At 44.2% G+C, this 22348-nt stretch overlaps 1 protein-coding gene across 1 annotated transcript in view; it reads left to right on the forward strand.

Moving 5' to 3' along the window:
• The window catches only part of nek2 (NIMA-related kinase 2), a 50206-nt gene extending 43780 nt beyond the window's left edge, over window positions 1-6426 (forward strand). Inside the window, exon 9 of the mRNA XM_085981276.1 lies at window positions 5221-6426. Coding sequence (XP_085837402.1) covers window positions 5221-5453 — 233 coding nt within the window. The 3' untranslated portion in view covers window positions 5454-6426. The remainder of the gene's footprint in view (window positions 1-5220) is intronic.
• The last annotated feature ends 15922 nt before the right edge of the window (window positions 6427-22348 follow it).

The raw sequence follows: 22348 nt of genomic DNA on the forward strand, positions 1-22348 counted from the left end.
CTGAACCTCACCTACAATAAGGAGAAATGTGTGTTTAACACCTCGCGCCTTGCCATCCTTGGCTGTGTAGTAGAGAACGGACTCATCGGCCCCGACCCCGAAAGAATGCGCCCCCTCATGGAGCTACCCCTCCCCCACTGCCCTAAGGCACTTAGAGAACCCTGGGGCTCTTCGCCTACTATGCCCAATGGGTGCCCAATTATGCGGACAAAGCCAGACCCCTCATGAGGTCCACATCCTTCCCCCTCATGGAGGAAGCGTGCGCGGCCTTCTCCCTCATCAAGGGAGACATAGCCAAGGCCACAATGCATGCAGTGGATGAGTCCATCCCCTTCCAAGTGGAGAGCGATGCATCCGACTTCGCCCTAGCCGCTACCCTTAACCAGGAGGGGAGGCCGGTGGCCTTCTTCTCAAGGACCCTACAGGGCCCCGAGATCCGACACTCGTCGGTCGAGAAGGAAGCCCAGGCAATTGTGGAGGCGGTACGGCGCTGGAGGCATTACCTGGCAGGCAAACGATTTACCCTCCTCACCGACCAACGTTCGGTTGCTTTCATGTTTAATAACAAGCTGAGGGGCAAAATCAAGAATGACAAGATCTTGAGGTGGAGAATCGAGCTCTCCACCTACGATTATGATATCTTGTACCGGCCAGGTAAGCTGAACGAACCCCCTGATGCTCTTTCACGAATTACATGCGCCAGCGCGCATATTGATAGACTTCAGACCCTCCACAACGACCTCTGCCACCCCAGGGTCACCAGACTTTACCATTTCATTAAGGCCCGCAACCTGACCTACTCCGTCGAGGAGGTCAGGACCATGACCAGGAACTGCCAGACCTGCGCCGAGTGCAAACCGCACTTCTATAGGCCGGACAGAGCAAGCCTGATCAAGGCCACCCGCCCCTTCGAGCGCCTGAGCATCGACTTTAAGGGGCCTCTACCGTCATCTGACCGCAATGTGTACTTCCTCAACATCGTTGATGAGTACTCCCGTTTCCCTTTTGCCTTCCCCTGCCCAGACATGACCAGTACCACGGTCATCAAGTGCCTGAACGACCTCTTCGCCTTGTTCGGGTTCCCGAACTATATACATAGTGACCGGGGCTCCTCCTTCATGAGCGAGGAACTCCGTCAGTTCCTACTAGCGAGAGGTATTGCAGCAAGTAGGACCACCAGCTACAACCCCCGAGGGAACGGCCAGGTGGAAAGAGAGAACGCGACGGTATGGAAGGCCGTCCTCTTAGCCTTAAAGTCTAAGGGCCTCCCAACCTCCCGCTGGCAGGAAGTCCTCCCGACAGCGCTGCACTCCATCCGGTCACTATTTTGCACTGCCGTTAACGCCACCCCCCATGAACGAATGTTTGTCTTCCCCAGGAAGTCGACTACGGGAACCACTCTACCAACCTGGCTGACCTCTCCGGGGCCCGTCTTGCTGCGAAAGCACGTGAGGGCCCATAAAACGGACCCCCTGGTCGAGAGGGTGAACCTCCTGCACGCCAACCCCCAGTACGCCTACGTGGCTTACCCAGACGGGCGGGAGGACACTGTCTCCTTACGAGACCTCGGGCACTCCGGAGACACCACCTTTACCCCCCCCCCCCCCCCACCACCCCCCCCAATTCCAGCCCAGGTAGACGGCATGCCGGAACCCCACGAGCCTTCGCCGACCACGCAGACACCAGCATTAACACCGGATAATGCAGCACCGCCGCTGCGACGATCGGAGAGGCTTACGAGGCCTCCGGACAGACTGACATACCAGAACTGGTAGTACACTTCACCCCGCTGGACTCAAATCTAAACAAGGGGTGAATGTGGTAAACCACTTTTATCGTTCACTATCGTTACACTATAGTTATCACTGTTGTATTGTTCTCACTGTTGTATCACTATACGAGGTCGCCTCTTGTCGCGCTGTTATACCTGGGCTGACCACCTCCGACTCCGCCCATGGCTCCACCTACCTGCCCAGGTATAAAGGTAGTCGACTGGCTGGTATTCCTCCTTGTTGGACCCGATCACCCACGAGGGTGGGCTCTGTTATTTAGTCAATAAAAACCTTTAGTTACGTTCCTAACTCGTCGCTTTTTATTGGACGAATTGATAGGTATATCACCGCCCAGATGTAAAATTGTCATTGTGGATCGGCTCCCATTATAGGAATTGCATTATTTTATTTCCATTGTGGAAATGAAAGTCGAGTGGTTTCTACCCACTATATTAATTTTTAAAAAATTACATGGAGATGTTCCAATTTGTAGTATTAAAATTAGCTCTAATTTAATAACCCAAGAATATTTGAGCAATAGTCTGATATATGTTCAATGAAAATGCGCAATAACTCCTTCAATTCTGCATGATAATCATGCTTTGATTTAGCTATTTTCATGTCTGTGATGCAAAGAGTGACTTAACACAGAATAATGGAATCCAGAATAGTTTTCCTTACAGTTCATTGGTGAGTTCCTAGTTATCTGGCTTTAGTTCAACACTTTTAATACTGAAAGGTACGAGTGACTGATCTAAGTTAGAGTGGCCAAGGTAGAGCATCGTAGTACAGGAAACTTTTTTTTATCCGGCACCGACGGGACCGACGTGGTGCCGGTTCATCAAAAATTCCGGATAACCGAAAGCTATAGTAAAAGGTACAGAGAGATGAGAGCTCTGTATAAAGCAACAAACCCTGTTGCTTAGCAACAGGTTCAGAACAATGGCTACAAGTTCCAAGCGTCTCTGTAGCTTAGCAACAGCTGCAGCCACACCCTTGCACAGCAACAGATCGAGGAAGACAAGTACAATATGAAGTATAACTTACCTGAACCTACTCCTGAATTTTGCCGGTTAACCGAGATTTCCGGTTATTTAGGTGCCGGTAAATCGAAAGTTTCCTGTAGGTTGCTTTCCTGATCACTCAAGTAGGAATGATAATAGTTGTGTTTTTTTTTGAGGGGTTGGATGAAGAGGGGGAGTATAAGAAATCAGAAAAAAGGTGGGAACAAGAGAAAAACTAGTCGCTTTTTAAGTCAAAGGTAAAACCTACTATTTCGTGATGATACATTTCATATTGGGCTACTAATTACTTTTCCAAGGGGTTTTAAAGATGGAAAGCAAAGAAGTAGATATGGTATATGCATATAATGGAGTATGAAATCCCATTAATTATCATATGTTGTATAACTATTGCTGTTTAGATGGCTGATTTAAACATGAAACTTCAGCACCATTGGGGAAATCCTGATCCGATAATGGGGCCTACAGGACAGTTTTGTTTTAATTAATTTATACCTGTGCCATAATACCGTAGTGTACATATCCAGTATTTCTGCAAATGTTGATGTATTTAAATATTGACACTAAACTTGAACTGGGAAGACCTGAAACACTTTGTAAATTAGAAGTCATGTTTTTTTACCATCAATGTATTTAATCTTGTGGTTCAGTCTAAAATGTTCTGCAATATTTGTCACAAATCTAAAATGCTCATTAAATTTGTCAAATTTACTAGTTTAAAGGGGAATGAAGATCTGTATCAATAGAGCTCCTCTTTTATCTCCAGTTTTTACTGAGATTTCTGAATCTTCATTTACAAGAATCCATTTTGTTCAGCTGGATGGGCAGAGAATGTACTGGGTGAAAGTAGAAAAGGAATCCCCATCAGCACTTCTGCTCTGCAGAATGGGGTCTTATAGAGATGGGGGCAGCAAGGGAGAGGAGAGTTTTTGTAAAGTTTGTTCAAAATGTTGTCAAGTCTGTACAAATTTGAGGGGAATGAGGAGAGATGTGAACTAAGACACCTTTGCTCCAAAAAAGAATATTCAAAAACTTTAGCTAGTGATAATTGAGGAAGTTAGTGGGTTAGCATGGTTACTTGTAGAATTTCCTTTGTATCTAACAATGCTGTGTGCATCTTGTCAATTAGTAAAAAATCAATAATGGTGTTTCTAATCTGTAGCACTCAGTTGTGCTGCTTCTATTTATGAATGCCTCATTTTGTACAGTATTATCGAAAGATGTAGAAACTTTTAAATTGGGCTTGCATAAGCATCTTATCTAGCATGTAGTGAAATCTCCAAACAAACTGTTCACATCTTTCTCCTTCTGCACAAAAACTCCACTAAGATTCAAAAAATCAACTTCAAGATAGCTGACTAATTGGAAATCTGTCCTGTTTGTTATAAGAATCCTTATAATAGATACCTTTTTAATGATTAAAGTTTGAGTACGACTTTAGATTCATTATTGCTGACTTAGTTTCTGTCTTGGAATCCACATTGGCCTCTGACTGGAGCTTAAACTGTTATAGGTGTCGTCTTCACCTGCTGTGACAGCAGACTGGTCCCAAATAGATAACATTTCTGAGGTTGTGTTAGAATATGCAAGTATCATCACACAATATTGATGGCTTTTGACATTCACTTGGGACAGGAGGTTGTCATTGTTTTAAAATCTAGTTGAAGGTTGCTAATGGCAGAGCCAGCTAGAGTGCGAGGGGAGGGGGGGCGGCCGGCAGGGATGGTCCCATAGGGTCTCTCTGAGGCAAGGAGTTTTCGTGCCCTAGCACAAATGTATTCTGTAACTTTTGGCTAAGTGAACTTTTCCTGTTCTTTTGAGATGGAAGTGAACAGTATCTGTGCTCCATCTTCCATATAATGTTTTTGCTACGGCTGCTGGTCCAGGTTCAGCATAGAGCTAGCAAAGCATTGCATCTTTTGTTTTGCAACTGAAAATTGATAAGTTACAAAACTGGTGGGTTTTTTTTTAACCCTTTTTAATTAACATAATTCATAGATTATTGCCTAAGCCATGTGGTCTGATTTATTCTGCTGTTAACTGAAGATTGGGAGGACACAAGAGTTTGACAATTCTAGTTTGAAAATTAAGTTTCTATGGGTGCTCGGGTAACATTTTGGGTTGTAGGGGCTGAGGGCTGCCTTATCTGATGGTCTTTAATGGTGAAAACACGATATATCTGGTGAGCGCTGAAAATTGTAACAAGTACTATTTTTTTCCCCCCCATCCTCCATCTTCTTTCCCTTCTCACACCACCCCAAAAAAAAGCTGGTCCCTATTTAAAAAAAAAAAAAAAAAAAAATCATGACCAGTTGAGACTGTACATGGGTAACTGCTTAGCTCCTCTTGTACATTAAAAAAAAAAGCTGGAATCCACATGTAAACTGTCTGAAACTGATTTTCTTTTCATTTGATTTCTCTGCTAGATGATTATATAGACACCGGATCCTCTCCCGGGAAGAAGAAAGTTCATTTTGCAGGAGAAAGTAAAGAAAACATTCACTTCAAGGAAAGTGATGCAACAAAGCGACTTCTTAATAAACCAAAGAACTTGGATCTGAAGAAAAGATTGCAAGCTGCTAACCTTCGTGCCAGAGCATTATGTGAAATGGAAAAAAATTACCAACTAAAAAGCAGGCAACTTTTGGGCATGCGCTAATTTGTCTGTAATAGACATAGAGCTTTTCACAGTATTTAAAAAAAGAGATTCTATCAGTGATCTATAGAATGGTGATCTATCATGAAGTTGACAATCTCTTTTCTTTTAAATCTAAACTGTGCACACCTGATATTTTGAATCTCTCATTAGTCTCAACCCTCGCTTCCACGCACAGAAATGAAAAGAAACATCCTACCTTCACCATCCTAAAGATTAGCCACTTGCTTTCTTATCAAGTGCCATGGTTCACTTTGTCTTGTGGCATGTTGCTGCCCCACTGTGGCTCTCTGCATGTGCGAATCACGGACCACCTTCCCTAGTGCACCAATTCTTCACATTTTTATGCTTTGCTACTGAACCTCTTTCAACATATACCAGGTTGTTAATGCCTTTTGAAATACACCCATTTCTTGATCTTGTCACACATTTCTATTATGCCTTGCACTGTACCAATGCTACCACTTTTTTGTATGAGATCAGATTAGTTGTAAAATATTATTTTCAGAAAACTTTTAGTTTGGAGTAAATAGCTTCATTTTAAAATTTATATTGTTTGACAGGTTTATTTTCCATTCTATGTATAAACTGTTTTAATTTCTAGAAATGTACAGTGTGTGTTCCTATACTACTATATCTGTATCTATATAATCTATGGCGGTAACTCAACTTTGGTGGGGGCAGTAAACTAGCTGTATCAGATCGGCTGCCCACTATACACCCTGCCCAATATTTTCTTTTCCTTGGAAAAGAAAATTGGTAGGGTGGTGAAGGTAGGATGTTTCTTCTTCTGTAACGGACAGCCAATTGTATACTGCCAGTTTTTTGCCCCACTGAAGTTGAAAGTTACCACCTATATTTTTTGGATATGATGTAAAGTTGGTTGCTAGTTTTCCATTCTTTGATACAGCGATGTAGATGTAACGATAAATTATTTGTGTAGGGCCACAATTGATAAAATTCATTTTTTACCCATGCTCTTTGAAGCCAAATTTTGTACATGCAAGTGTATAAATTAACTTTAACTTTCAACTAGATTTCCACACTTAAATATCTCAACAACATACTTTATGTAACAGAATGGCACTTCACACAAGACAACGCACTCATGTTCAAGCAAGACAAACAAGAAATAATAGCATGTTTGCTGTTTTTTAGGCTGTTGTCTCGTTGATGGATAAATCCAAGCTCCGTTAGTATCAGCAAGCTGTGATGTGATCTTGTGCAAATTAATGGGGTAGACTTCTGAGGCTCCCTCGTACATACCCATGCGGCTCATACAGACAAAAGCTTGAATCCCTGATGAAAAGGGTGTATGTCGTTAGATTTTCTTATGTTGTTGGCTGCAATCTTGTTGTCCATACCCTAGAAAATGTTTGCTTTTTGACTTATTTTCTTTTTGTAAATCAATGCAGAATTCAAGAAATATTTCAACTTTCTGAACACTATTTTCATTAGCTTGTGCTGGCTGTATCCTGCTTATTAGCCTAGGTATGGTGGCTTTGGTGTGGTCAGCGCTTCATTGCATTCCAATTGGTGGTTATGAATCATTCCTAGTGCTCATACCAACAACACTACATTAAAAAAAAAATCATAATTAGACTATGCCAAAGAAAATGAAAAAGACCTTACTGTGACCATCTTGTTCAGGGTAAGGCTAGCCTGATGACCAAACCTATTTCATCTTGATTTCTCCAGAAGGGGAAACACTTTGGGATCTGCTTCTCTCAAGAAACAAGTTTGTAGTTCTGTCAAATAGGCAGGGAATGCCTTCAGAAAATTGAACTGCATTGGTACTAACTTGTATGGCTCATAAGCAAGTTTCAATATTCTCTAGGTGTCACGCAACCTCCTCTAGCATTACAACCCTGTTACCACGTAGCAACCCAGAGCTTTCAGCTTGGCCCCTGAGAGGGCCAGTGTAACAAAGCACAATTTCCAGCGGTTAATGGTACCTGACACTTTACGATCAGTTTTGAAGGTTTATAATAGAGATTTATCCACTGATGACCAAAACTAGAACATTGAGTCATCGATATGACAATTTTGTCTTGCATGTGTTACTTGACCAAAAATTCTCATCTAGCTTGATGAGATTGTTTTGGTGGAAGTGGTTAATTTTCTAGATTTATGATGGGTACCTGACAAGACAAGCCTCCCATTTGCGTTTTGAGTCTAATTCTCAGCAAGCGGGGGCGCTAACGAGAGGCGTAAATGCACCGAATTTCTAGCATGACATCTTTGAACAAGCTTTTGGTCACCTGTCTTAATGGCTCCTTTGGCTCCGTGTCAATTTTTTGTCTAAGCTATGAAGCGCCTTGGGATGTTTTACTATGTTAAAGGCACTATATAAATGCAAGTTAAGACCATGTGTTTCCATGCTGCAAACTTTCTTGTACATAAAGCTTTCTTTTGTGGTTGGTATTTAGACATGAAACTTACCATCTACGTTGGTGGTGAAGTGGCTATGTCTTGTTTAGCATACAGATAAGATAGTTCTTAACCCGTCCATAGTTTGTCCTGAAAATTGTGTGGATTTCTTTGATCTCTGGTTTCAAAATTAGGGTTTCAAAATTTCATCTGCACTTAATAATGGCATGAAGAAAAAATTCAGTGGCACGAGTCTCATCTGCACAACCATATAGTTCCCATTTAAAATAGTAATCTCTAATTCTTGTGGACTTCATTTTAATTCTTTAATTGACACGTTGCATAAATAGGATATTTGATCAAGTCATGGGATATGTTATTCTGGCTCATTCATGGGAATGACCATAACTTGAATTGTTGCTCATGTTAGCCCAACTGTGGGATATGATAAGTTATATCCCATAACTCTCTGTGTGTCATCATAGATTTAGCTAAACCAATGATGCCATCTTCGAATAGTAATCAGCTGAGTCAGAAGATCTGGGGGGTGGGTGGTGGTGTATGAAGATGAGTGATGCCTTAAAAGCCCCATTCCATTTACTCCACCAATTGCTCTGAGATGGAAATCTCTCTGCAAAGGCAGACCACAGGTTTGAGCCCAGTGTCTACATGGCAGATGTTTGAGCTTCCACAAAAGCTGCAAAGCCTGTTAACATGCACTCCTGTTGTGAGGAGCTGGCTGCCAACTCCTGAATGTGGCCACATTATCCAAGGTCGACTGCAGAGTGCTGCTGCCATGCGAGATGAAACTACACTGGCTGGGAGTGGACTCCATATTTTCAGCCATGGTGCTGAACTTCTTGGCAGGCCTTCCAGTACTTGATATAACTGCATGAGTGATGCAAGCAGTTTTCAACTCTGTCTTGCTCAGCAGAGCTCGGAGAGGACCTCACCCTCCAGCGACTTATCTCCTGGGCCCTCCCTTCCACCAGTACCTGCTCCTGCTCTCACGGGCTGGGTACACCACTATGTGCAGAACCCACTAACTCACTCTCTAACCCACCTGTGGTTCAATCTCTGTGCTGGTGCTTGGGTGTGACAAAGTGCTTAATGGTGCCTCCTGTGGACAAGAAAAATGACAATAATTAGGATAGCACGGAGAGGCTGCACAGTAGCAGAAGACGTGCATCATAATGCAAATTGATGATGTAGTCAAGCTGGTTCATTGTGTTTTACCAGGGATGAGGGATTTCAGTTATGAGAAGAGGTTGGAAAAGTTGGGACTGTTCTCCTTGGAACAGAGAAGGTTAAGAGGTGACCTAATAGAGGTTTTCAAAATGATGAGAGGTTTTTATAGAGTAGATGGGGAAAATCTATTCCCTCTGGTGAGTGGATTAATAACCAGAGGTCATAGATTTAAAATCATTGGCAAAAGATCTAGAGGGGAGAGGAGAAATTTTTTCAGAGTTGTTGAGATCTGGAACGTTCTACATGTAAAGGTGGCGGAAACTGATACCATAAAATAATTTTAAAAGGGAGTCCGATAGGTACTTGATGAGAAACGTACAGGGTTATGGACATGAGGCGGAGATGTGGGACTAAGTACGACTGCTCTTTCAAAGAGCCAGCACGGGCATGATGGGCCGAATGGCCTGTGCTGTAAGTTTCTACGATTCGATGAAGTGAGAAGAGAATACTGCTATTGGATGTTGTGAAGGAAGAAAGAGGTGAGTGTGTTTGGGCTGAGAATAAGGGGTGGTGAGGGAAGTGATAGAGAGAAAATAGATCAGATACTAGAGAATGAGGTGTGAAGGACTTTGGGCCGGTGCTCCTGAGAGAAATTGACAATGCAAAGCTATACTTAGTCTTGCTACTTCAAGTGAGCTCACTGAACCTTTACTGACATTGAATCCATGTCCTGCAGGGGAGACTCCTGGAGCTGACCACCTTTGCCACCTCACTCTAGACCTGCGGATCCGATGCTTAGGCAGCCTCCTTGCAGTGCTGGAGTAAAGGACCTCCCTTTCCCTCCCCCTTTCCAGCAAGACCTCCAGAGTGGCTTCAGAGAAGCTGGGGCTTGTTGTCTCGACCTCTCTTATGAACCCCTTCTCTGTTCAGCAAAATTTACCTGAGCCAGAAGACAATCCAACATCGCTTTGAGGTATATTGCTGCTTTAAATAGGACTCTGGCTGACCTGGAAATTGTGCTGCTAAAGTGGACGGGTTTTCTGTTGTCAATCTAGTGAGAAACTGGCCATGAGATTATAATGAGGCCCAGGAGTTAAAATACTTTCCCTGCCTCCCAGCTGCCCAGAGTTAAAATTGGGGCCTTGTCATGTTGCTCTCAAAGTTTTTTAAAGAACAGGGGTATTCTGCCAAGGAACAGGGTATTTGTTTATCAATATTAAAAGCAGTCGAGGATCTGAAAGTACTTTGAGGGATTCCCAAGGCCTGGGAGCACTGAGAGGGGATCTGTGGTTCTGGGAATGCTGGGGTGGGATCTGGGAGCATCAGGGAGGTAAGTCCTTGCATTGGGGGCTGTTCTGTGATGATGAAGCACTGGGAATGCAGTTAGTGAGGGGGTTCCATGAACTGGGACCAGGTCGCAAAGTCCTTGGAAAGGACTTTCCAAGTCCTATGATCGAGGTGGACTGGGGAGAGAGTTTGTGAGGCTTGAGGCCCAGAGTCTGATACAATTGGAGGATTCCTGGGATCTGTTAATATTGGGGGACAAGATTTTGCTATCTTGTGGGGAAGAAGGCCAAGATATTGGCACCCAAAGAGCCCTGGTCCCCTTTAAACTACATCAGATCAAAATTCCCACTGCAGTCCCATCAATCAGCCTCCTCCTCCAACCCAGCTGTAGACCCTTCAGTGCCATTACGAACCCTACATACTGCTTTCCCCGTCCTCAGCTGGTTCCTTACCAAACATTGTCTTAAAGCAATTAGTGCACCATTAGTCTTCAATAAACAAATGTCCATAAAAACAAAGATCACCTCAAAGCACTCTATAGTTTTCCAGAAATAAAAATATCAATTAATGTCCCTCCTCCACAAAAATGTTTTAAACTGAATTTTCAACCTTTGTATTGAGAAAAAAAAAATCCTTTCCTGATTTAAAAAAAATCTTTAATCTTAAAAAGGGAAATAAAAAACCACATCTGATAATCACAGCTATGTTAATTACAGGCCTTGTATTTTTTTTATTTGTTTATGGGATCAGGGCGTCGCTGGCAATGCCAGCATTTATTGCCCAGCTCTAGTTGCCCTTGAGAAGGTGGTGGTGAGCCACCGCCTTGATATGTTGCAGTCTGTGTGGTGATGGTACTCCCACAGTGCTGTTAGGTAGGGAGTTCCAGGATTTTGACCCAGTGACGCTGAAGGAACGGCGATATACTTCTAAGTCAGGATGGTGTGTGACATGGAGGGGAACTTGGAGGTGGTGGTGTTCCCATGCGCCTGCTGCCCTTGTCCTTCTAGGTAGTAGAGGTCGTGGGTTTGGGAGGTGCTGCCGAAGAAGCCTTGGCGAGTTGCTGCAGTGCAACTTGTAGATGGTACACACTGCAGCCACGGTACGCCGGTGGTGGAGGGAGTGAATGTTTAAGGTGGTGGATGAGGTGCTAATCAAGCGGGCTGCTTTGTCCTGGATGGTGTCGAGCTTCTTGAGTGTTGTTGGAGCTGCACTCATCCAGGCAAGTGCAGAGTATTCCATCACACTCCTTACTTGTACCTTGTAGATGATGGAAAGGCTTTGGGGAGTCAGGAGGTGAGACACTCGCCGCAGAATACCTAGCCTCTGACCTGCTCTTGGTGCCACAGTATTTATGTGGCTGGTCCAGTTAAGTTTCTGGTTAATGGTGACCCCCCAGGATGTTGATAGTGGGGGATTCAGTGATGGTAATGCCATTGAATGTCAAGGGGAGGTGGTTAGACTCTTGCTTGTTGGAGATAGTCATTGCCTGGCACTTCTGTGGTGTGAATGTTACTTGTCACTTATCAGCCCAAGCCTGAACGTCATCCAGGTCTTGTTGCATGCGGGCATGGACTGCTTCGTTATCTGTGGAGTTGTGAATGGCACTGAACACTGCAGTCATCAGCAAACATCCCCATTTCTGACCTTTATGTTGGAGGGAAGGTCATTGATGAAGCAGCTGAAGATGGTTGGGCCTAGGACATTGCCCTGAAGAACTCCTGCAGCGGTGTCCTGGGGCTGTGATGATTGACCTTCAACCACCACAACCATCTTCCTTTGTGCTGGGTATGACTCCAGCCAGTGGAGCGTTTTCCCCCTGATTTCCATTGACTCGGTCAAATGCTGCTTGATGTCAAAGGCAGTCACGCTCACCTCTGGAATTCAGCTCCTTTGTCCATGTTTGGACCAAGGCTGTAATGAGGCACTTCAAAATAGAACATAATATTTTAATATATTTGAAATAAATCTTCAGCGAATTCAACCTCCAGTTTGGTTCAAAGTCTATTGGAAAAAGCTAAGAAACTTTCAAATCCTCCTCACAAGTTGAAGGGACACACTCTTCTGTGTCAACTTCAAAGCCTACTAATGTTGGGGTAGTGTGGAGAAAGATTGTGGTGATATTGGAAGGTAAGGATTAGGATCTTGAAATTAATTTGTAGGGGCACAAGGAGCCAATGCAGTCAAGTGAGGATGGGGTAATTGAAATGCAGGGCTATTAACATCCTTTTGCTGTTCGGTAAATTCCACATGCCATCCTATACACCAACTTTAATTACTTCATCATCACACCACATTTATGCTAGTACTTCCCTTCCCAAACACAGCATTCAACCAGTACAGAATTTCCAACTTTGATGCATCCCCTTTGTTGTGTATTTTGAATGTTGCATTTGAATTGTCCCACATAGCAATTGGAGAGCAATCTGACTCTACAAAAGGCCATTGAAATCAGTATTTCCATGGAATTGGCAGCTAAGGAAGCTGAACAGTTGGGTGCAACAGAGAAAGTGCACAAAGTAAGAACAGAGAGTCAAGGGCCATGTTTCCGTTGGGGCAAAACGGGGCATCTTGCGTCTGCAGGCTGGTGTGGGGACATGGATTGCCACAGCTGTGGTAAAAAGTGACATATTCAGCGCGCATGCAGAAATAAAAGGGACACAGAGAAAATGTCAAAGACGGAAGGAAGAAAAAAAGCATTCAGACAAAAGACAAAGAAGCATATCCACTCTGTAGAGCAGGATAAAAAAGAGGCAAGTGACACTTCAGAGGAGGAACTATCACTGAACGTGCTGACTGTAGCTGGGGATTCACATGGCTACTGGGTCTCACCCTTGCTAGAGGGGCAGCCTGTGCGAATGCAGATCGATACTGGGGCAGCAGTATCTCTTATGTCAGAGACAGTCTACAAAAAGACATTAAAGCACCTTTCACTTCAGCCAGCTAACCTAGCGTTAAAGGCATATACCGGTGAAAGAGTAACCGTAAGAGGTATCACTGAGGTCACAGTTCAGTTGAATGGAGAGAATAAAATTAGACTGGTTATCAGTCTATATGATGTCACACAATGATCCAGGCTTACCCGCCATCTTAAAGAAACATGCAGAAGTCTTTAATGGAGAACTGGGTAGCATGAAAGATATTACTGTGAAGCTTCGTATTAAGCAGGATAGCAAAACCAAGTTCATGAAGGCACGACTTGTACCTTATGCCATCAGACCAAAAGTCGAGGCTGACTTAGAAGCCCTAGTTGAATGCGGAGTTCTAGAATCAGTCAGTGTGAGTGAATGGGCAACACCCATCATACCAGTGCTCAAGAAAGGGGGTGGAGTTAGGATATGTGGAGATTTTAAAGTAACTGTTAACCCTGTATTGTCAGTGGAGCAATAGCCGCTTCCCCATATTGTTGATTTGTTTGCGGGACTTGCTGGGGGCCAGAAGTTTAGCACAATCGACCTCTGTCAAGCCTACCTGCAAATGCACGTGGATGAACAGTCACGAGAAATGCTGACTATTGTGACGCACAAGGGCCTATTTAGGTATCGTCGACTTCCTTTCGGAATTACATCAGCTCCAGCGCTTTTCCAACGTGCTATGGACCAGATCCTTAGTGGATTGCCTGGAGTCCAGTGCTACTTAGATGATATCTTAGTTACTGGGTGTGATGACCAAGACCATCTGCGTAACTTGGACGCAACGCTACAAGAGACTGAGGGATTGTGGACTCAGAGTTCGCAGGGATAAATGCGATTTTTTTCAGGCATCAGTTGAGTACCTCGGTCATGTGATCGATGCCACAGGCCTTCACAAGGCACCGTCCAAGACCAAGGCAATCGTGGATGCCCCAGCACCTGAAAATATCAGCCAGCTGCATTCTTTTCTAGGGTTACTGAACTACTATGGACGGTTCATACCAAACCTAGCCTCGATGCTGAGGCCGCTGCATTGGTTGCTATGTAAAGACAAGAAGTGGGAATGGACTAACAAGTGCCAGGAGGCATTCATGACAGCAAAGGACACGCTCCTGAAGTCAGAGGCTTTGACGCATTTTAACCCTTCATTACCAATACAGTTAGCTTGTGATACATCGTTATATGGTGTGGGAGCGGTCGTTTCTCATATCATGCCAAACGGAGAAGAGAAGCATTCGCATCTAGGACTTTGAACAGAGCTGAAACTAACTACGCCCAAATAGAACGAGAAGCACTGAGCATTGTTTTTGGCGTTCGCAAGTTTCACCAATATTTGTACGGGAGACAGTTCACCCTACTAACAGATCACCGCCCTCTCATGACCATCTTCGGGCCACATACAGGGATTCCGTCACTTGCTGCGAGCAGAATGCAAAGGTGGGCGCTGCTGTTGTCTGCACACACCTTTGACATTAGATATCGCAAGTCTGACCTGCACGGCAACGCCGACGGTCTTTCCAGGTTGCCGCTGCTTGTCACCAAGCCTATGACGCATAGCATGGACATCTGCTATTTTAGGCAGGTGGAGAACACGCCTGTTACTTTGACACAGGTCCGACGAAACACCAGAAATGACCCAGTGTTGTCTGCCGTGATGGACATTATCATCAGGGGCAAGCTTGACAGTGATGACCCAAACCTGAAACCATATCTCTTAAGGAGAAACGAACTGTCGGTACAGTCTGGATGTTTGCTGTGGGGGAGGAGAGTGGTTATTCCACCATCGCTACGGAAACCAGTGTTACAGCAACTTCACTCCGGACACTGCGGAATGGTTCGTATGAAAGAAATAGCGAGGAGCTACTTCTGGTGGCCGGGTATGGATGGACTGATTGAGGACAAAGCTAAAACCTGTTCCTCATGTCAGAGAATTCGTAATGTGCCATAGCTTGCACCTCTTCACCCCTGGGACTTTCTGGAGGAAGCATGGCACCGCATTCATGTAGACTTTGCAGGTCCATTCGAGGAGAGAATGTTCCTGGTGGCTGTTGACGTGCACAGTAAGTGGCCAGAGGTTGTTATAATGAGGTCCACCACCGCGGAGAAGACCATCGAAGTTAGGTGAGGTGTTCAGCCGATTTGGATCTCCGATGCAACTTGTCTCAGACAACGGTCCACAGTGGGTGTCACAAGAAATGGCTACATTCCTGCAGGTGAATGGCATACAACATATCAGGGCTGCACCATACCACCCTGTGACCAATGGTCTAGCTGAGAGGTTCGTTCAGACCATGAAACACTTCTAAAGGCATCGCAAGGCCAGGGAACACTTCATCAGTGCCTGACTAGTTTCCTGTTGAGTTACAGGAACACACCACATGTGACCACAAAAGCATCACCTGCCATTCTACTGCTCAAAAGAGAGCTACGAACCAACTTCGACCGGCTGCAGCCGCCAAAGGTGAAAGATGTGGTACAGTATCAGCAGGACAAGCAGATCAAGCAACGTGAACGACGCTCCAAAGACAGAGTCTTCAGTCCAGGTGAACATGTGTTGGCACGGAACTACAGTGGTGGACCTAAGTGGGTTCCTGCTACTGTCATTGCACAGACTGGTCCAGTATCCTACACTGTACAGACCCCCGAGGACATTGTCTGGAAGAGACACACCGATCAACTTCTACGAAGTGCAGCAACACCCACTGAACCACCAACAGCAGTTTATCTGCCATTGGGTGATGCTGTGGGTCATCCGCCTTCTACACCGAGAGGCTCACCTTCTGAGGAAGCAGCCACTTCAGCCCCTATCTCTGCAGCAAGGGAGACCTGTATACAGGCACCCCAACCGCCTACACCTGTGGTGACGTCACCTGTGAGAGACAATGAACTGGAGAGCCAGGTTGACCGCCGGTATCCTACCAGAGAGCGGCGGGCCCCTATACGTATGAACTTATAGTTCAGAGACTTACCCTTTATCTGGGGCAGAATAATCCCCATGGGTATAACAGGTTATTGTGTTTTTAAAATGTTGTGGTTCTATTGGGACATCTAATGTAAGAGGGGAGATGTTGTGTATTTTGAATGTTATATTTGAATTGTCCCACATAGCTTACCGTAGTTGTGATGTGCAATGCACTATGGGAAATAGAGTGCATTAAGTGAGAGATTCTTCTGGAAGTAAAGATGGCTGTTAACTGAACTCTGTCTTCTGTGTACTCTTTTAATTGTTATACAAGCAAGGTTATTAACCTCTTGAGAATATAACACCCTTCAATATCCATGACTCAAAAGATGACACTGATATCATCTGAGTGATTCTGACAAATTCAGTGTCCAATTTGACAAGTTGAAATTTTGACATTATATTTTGCCACGTTAGGAGACAAAAAACTTTGGTTTTATATTAACATGACTTCTCTATAGTTACTTTCCCCTTTTAACTACACCTCTTTTTCACATTTTTTTCATTGGTTTACATATTGGTAGTGCCATTGTACAATCTGCTTGCATGATATTTGCAGGACACATTTTTACAACAAGCCTTCTAAATCTCTCGCACAGCTTTACCCAAATACCCCTGTGGAATTCTCTACCACAGAAGGCAGTTGAGGCCAATTCATTAAATATATTCAAGAAGGAGTTAGATATATTTCTTAAGGCTAAAGGGATCAAGGGATATGGGGAGAAAGCAGGGACAGGGTACTGAATTTGGATGATCAGCCATGATCTCATTGAATGGCGGAGCAGGCTCGAGGGGCCGAATGGCCTACTCCTGCTCCTATCTTCTATGTTTCTATGTAAAATTTGCTGAAAATGAGTGCAGGTAGATAAGGTCATAAAAGAATACCAATAGCATTTTAGATTTCATAAATAGGGGCATAGATTCAAGACTAAAGAGGTGATGATGAATTTGTATAGGGGAATGGTTAGGTCAAAATTAGAGTACTACATGCAGTTTTGGGCACCCTATTACATACAGGACATTAAAGACATAGAGCACATACAGTGTAGATTCACCAGGATGGTGCCAAGAATGGCAACTATAGTTATGAAGAGAGACTTGAGATATTGGGACTATTTCCACTGGAGCTTAGAAGGTTAAATTGAGATTTAATAGAGCTTTTTAAAATTAAGAAGGGATTGGATATCTGAATAGAGAAAGACTATTTCCTTTAGTTGGAGAGGCAATGACCAGGGGTCATCAATTTCAAATTTCCACTGAGAGCGAGGAGAGAGATTAGAAATGTCTTTGCACAGAGGGTTGTTGGAGCATGAAATACTTTGCCGCAGGGAGTGACTGAGGCAGAGATCATTATTTCTTCTAAGGAAAAAATGGATAAATATCTGAAGCAGAGAAAGATACAAGGTTATAAAGAGTAAGAGTGCGGTGGGATTAGTTTTAGATTGCTCTGGTAAAGAGCTGGCATAGACAAGATAGACTGAATGACCTCCTTCTGTGGTGTAAATTCTATAGCCCTATGATAATTGATTTCATTATTTTACACAGGATAAAGGTAAGATTAATGGGTCTATAGTTGCCTGTGTGTTTTGTCACCCTTTGTGAAAATGGGCATCGCATTAACCTGTTTCTACCAATGGATTATGCTGTTAGATTTGAGGGGTTTCTTTTTATATGTTGTGTACTTGAAGTGTTTCAGTGGTAGTGCACCACTTTAAATAGATTTTTGTTAATGTCATCATATGCAATATTATGCAAGAGTTTACATTGCACACGCAATGGCCACTAGATGGAATCAGTGTGCTAAATATTTAACATATATATATAAAAATTGCACTAAAAATGTTAAATTCAAATATAGTATGGAAACTTAGTTGAGTAGCTCATGGTGTATGGAAAATACGCCACTTGTGCCCCCTAGATTTGGATTACCCCTGCCCCCGCCACAATAAAGGCCTTAAATATAAGATAGTCATGAATAAATCCAATAAGGAATTCAGGAGAAATTTCTTTACTCAGAGAGTGGTTAGAATGTGGAATTTGCTACCACATGGAGTAGTTGTGGCGAATAACACAGATGCATTTACATAAGTACATGAGGGAGAAAGGAATAGGTTATGCTGATAGGGTTCGATGAAGTAGGGTGGCCCATGTGGAACATAAACACAAGCATAGAGCAGTTGAGCAGAATGGCCTGCTTCTATGTTGTAAATTCTATATAATTCGATGATAGTCAGAAATCTGAAGTCACTCAATGGTCTATTTATATATATATATACTTTATATATTCTTGACAGTGACATTCTACCCAACATTAAGTTATCAACAATTTAAAAAATGATACTTCTCTTAATCATTCTGGTGGAAGTTCCGTGAGGAGGCATTTTCCCTGGAGCAGTTTATCACCAAGTGCTCATGATGGTAACTCAGTATTGCATCTCCTTCTCAAAAGCATCAAAGAGCCCACTTGCTAACACTATATGACTTAAGTCACTATAGCGGGTACAGTAGCAAAAAAGGTTACCTACTTCTTTTGTATATAGTCATAGAGTTATACAGCACAGAAAGAGGCCCTTCGGCCCATCGCGTCCACGCCGGCCATCAAGCCCTGTCTAATCTAATCCCATTTTCCAGCATTTGGTCCGTAGCCTTGTATGCTATGGCATTTCAAGTGCTCATCCAAATGCTTCTTGAATGTTGTGAGTGTTCCTGCCTCTACCACCCTTTCAGGTAGTGAGTTCCAGATTTCAACCACCCTCTGGGTGAAAACGTTTTTCCTCAAATCCCCTCTAAACCTCCTACTCCTTATCTTGAAACTATGCCCCCTGGTTATTGACCCCTCTACTAAGGGGAAAAGTTCCTTTCTATCTAATCTATCTATGCCCCTCATAATTTTGTACACCTCAATCAGGCCCCCCCTCAGCCTTCTCTGCTCCAAGGAAAACAACCCCAGCCTGTCCAGTCTTTCTTCATTGCTGGAGCGCTCCAGCCCAGGTAACATCCTGGTAAATCTCCTCTGCACCCTCTCCAAAGCAATCACATCCTTCCTATAGTGTGGCGACCAGAACTGCACACAGTACTCCAGCTGTGGCCTTACCAGCGTTTTGTACAGCTCCATCATAACCTCCCTGCTCTTATATTCTATGCCTCGGCTAATGAAGGCAAGTATCCCATATGCCTTTTTAACCACCTGTTCTGCTGCCTTCAGGGATCTATGTACATGCACACCAAGGTCCCTCTGATCCTGTCTTTCCTAGGGTCTTACCATTCATTGTGTATTCCCTTGCCTTGTTAGTCCCTCCAAAATGCATCACCTCACACTTTTCAGGGTTAAATTCCATTTGCCACTGTTCCGCCCATCTATATCGTCCTGTAGCCTGAGGCTTCCCTCATCGCTATTTACCACCCCACCAATTTTCGTGTCATCTGCGAACGTACTGATCATACCTTTTACATTCACATCCAAATCATTAATGTAGACCACAAACAGCAAGGGACCCAGCACCAATCCCTGCGGTACCCCACTGGACACAGGCTTCCAGTCACAAAAACAACCTTCGACCATCACCCTCTGCCTTCTGCCACTAAGCCAGTTTTGGATCCAATGTGCCAAGGCACCCTGGATCCCATGGGCTCTTACCTTCCTGACCAGTCTCCTATGCGGGACTTTATCAAAAGCCTTACTGAAATCCACGTAAACCACATCCACTGCACTACCCTCATCCACACACCTAGTCAACCCCTCGAAAAATTCAATCAAATTGGTCAGACATGATCTTCCCTTGACAAAGCCATGCTGGCTATCCCTAATTAATCCTTGCCCCTCCAAGTGGAGACTAATTCTGTCCCTCAGAATTTTTTCCAATAATTTCCCTACCACTGATGTTAGGCTCACTGGCCTGTAATTCCCTGGTTTATCCCTACTACCCTTCTTGAATAATGGTACTACGTTAGCTGTTCTCCAGTCCTCTGGCACATCCCCTGTGGCCAGAGAGGTTCTGAAAATTTGTGTCAGAGCCCCTGCAATCTCCTCCTTTGCCTCACATAGCAGCCTGGGATACATCTCGTCCGGGCCTGGGGATTTATCCACTTTTAAGCCTGCTAAAACCGCTAGTACCTCCTCCCTCTCGATGCTAATATGTTCAAGTATATCACAGTCCCCCTGCCCGATTTCTATGTCCACATCGTCCTTCTCCATAGTGAACACAGATGCAAAAAATTCATTTAAAACCTCACCTACATCTTCTGGCTCTACACACAGCTTGCCACTTTGGTCCCTAATGGGCTCTACTCTTTCCCTAATTATCCTCTTGCCCTTAATATACTTATAAAACACCTTAGGATTTTCCTTTATTTTGCTCGCCAGTGTTATTTCATGGCCCCCCCTCGCTCTCCTAATTTCTTTTTTAAGTATCCCCCTGCACTTTTTATACTCCTCTAGGGCTTCCTCTGTCTTTAGTCCTTTGTATCTGCCAAAAGCCCCCCTTTTTTTTCCAAATCCATTCTCGTATATCCCTTGACATCCAAGGTTCCCTGGGCTTGTTGGTCCCACCCTTGACCTTTGCGGGAACATGTTGCCATTGTACTCTCTCAATTTCCTTTCTGAAAGACTCCCATTGCTCCGATGTGGATTTTCCTACAAGTAGCTGATCCCAGTCCACATTGGCCAGATCCTGCCTTACCATATTAAAATCGGCCTTCCCCCAATTTAGAACCTTTATTTCCAGTCCATCCTTGTCCTTTTCCATGACTACCTTAACTCTCACCGAATTATGGTCACTGTCACCAAAGTGCTCACCTACTAACACTTCTGCCACTTGCCCGGCCACATTCCCCAGAATTAGGTCCAGTACCGCCCCCTCTCTTGTAGGACTTTCTACATGCTGGTTTAAAAAGCTCTCCTGGATGCACTTTAAGAATTCTGCACCCTCTAAGTCTTTCACACTCTGACTATCCCAGTTAATATTGGGGAAGTTGAAATCCCCCACTATTATTACCCTATTATTTGCACACTTCTCTGAGATTTGCCTACATATCTGTTCCTCTATCTCCCCCTGACTGTTTGGGGGCCTATAGTACACTCCCAGCAAAGTGCTTGCCCCCTTTTTGTTTTTAAGTTCAACCCATATGGCCTCATTAGAGGAACCTGTTAATATATCATCCCTCCTTACAGCAGTAATTGACTCCTTAATTAATATTGCGACACCCCCTCCTCTTTTACCCCCCCTCTCTGTCTCGCCTGAAGATTCTATACCCCGGAATATTGAGCTGCCAGTCTTGCCCCTCCCTCAACCATGTCTCCGTGATAGCAACAATATCATACTCCCATGTGTTCATCAACAACTTCAGTTCATCCACCTTATTCGCAAGACTCCTTGCATTAAAATAAATGCCATTCAGCCTTGCCCTACTCCCTTGTGCCGTTACATATTTGCTCTGCCTTCCAAGCTGACTTGTTTTTTCCTCTATATTTGGCTGTACATCACCCCCTATTATAGCTCCACTCTGTATCCCATCCCCCTGCCAAGTTAGTTTAAACCCCCCCCAACAGTGCTAGCAAACCTCCCCGCAAGGATATTTGTCCTGTTCTGGTTCAGGTGCAACCCGTCCGACTTGTACAAGTCCCACCTTCCCCAGAAGCAGACCCAGTGATCCAGGAAACTAAAGCCCTCCCTCCTGCACCAACTCTTTAGCCACGCATTCATCTGCTCTATCCTCCTATTCCTATACTCACTAGCACGTGGCACCAGGAGTAATCCAGAGATTACAATCTTTGAGCTCCTGCTCTTTAATCTGCTACCTAGCTCCCTAAATTCTTGCTGCAGGACCTCATCCCTCTTCCTACCCATGTCATTGGTCCAAATGTGAACCACGACCTCAGACTGTTAACCCTCCCCCTTCAGAATGCCCTGCAGCCGTTCAGTGACATCCTTGACCCTGGCACCAGGGAGGCAACAAACCATCCTGGAGTCATGTCTATGGCCACAGAAACGCTTATCTGTTCCCCTTACGATAGAATTCCCTATCACTATTGCTCTCCCACTTTTTTTCCTCCCTTCCTGAGCAGCAGAAGCACCCCTCATGCCAGGAAGTTGGCTGCTGCTGCCTTCCCCTGGTAAGTCATCCCCCTCAACAGTATCCAAATCGGTATACCTGTTTGAGAGGGGGATGGCCACAGGGGTCCC

The sequence above is a fragment of the Somniosus microcephalus genome, chromosome 3, assembly GCF_052327205.1.
Source record: "Somniosus microcephalus isolate GS21.2 chromosome 3, FLI_Smic_1.0, whole genome shotgun sequence".
NCBI classification, from domain to species: domain Eukaryota; kingdom Metazoa; phylum Chordata; class Chondrichthyes; order Squaliformes; family Somniosidae; genus Somniosus; species Somniosus microcephalus.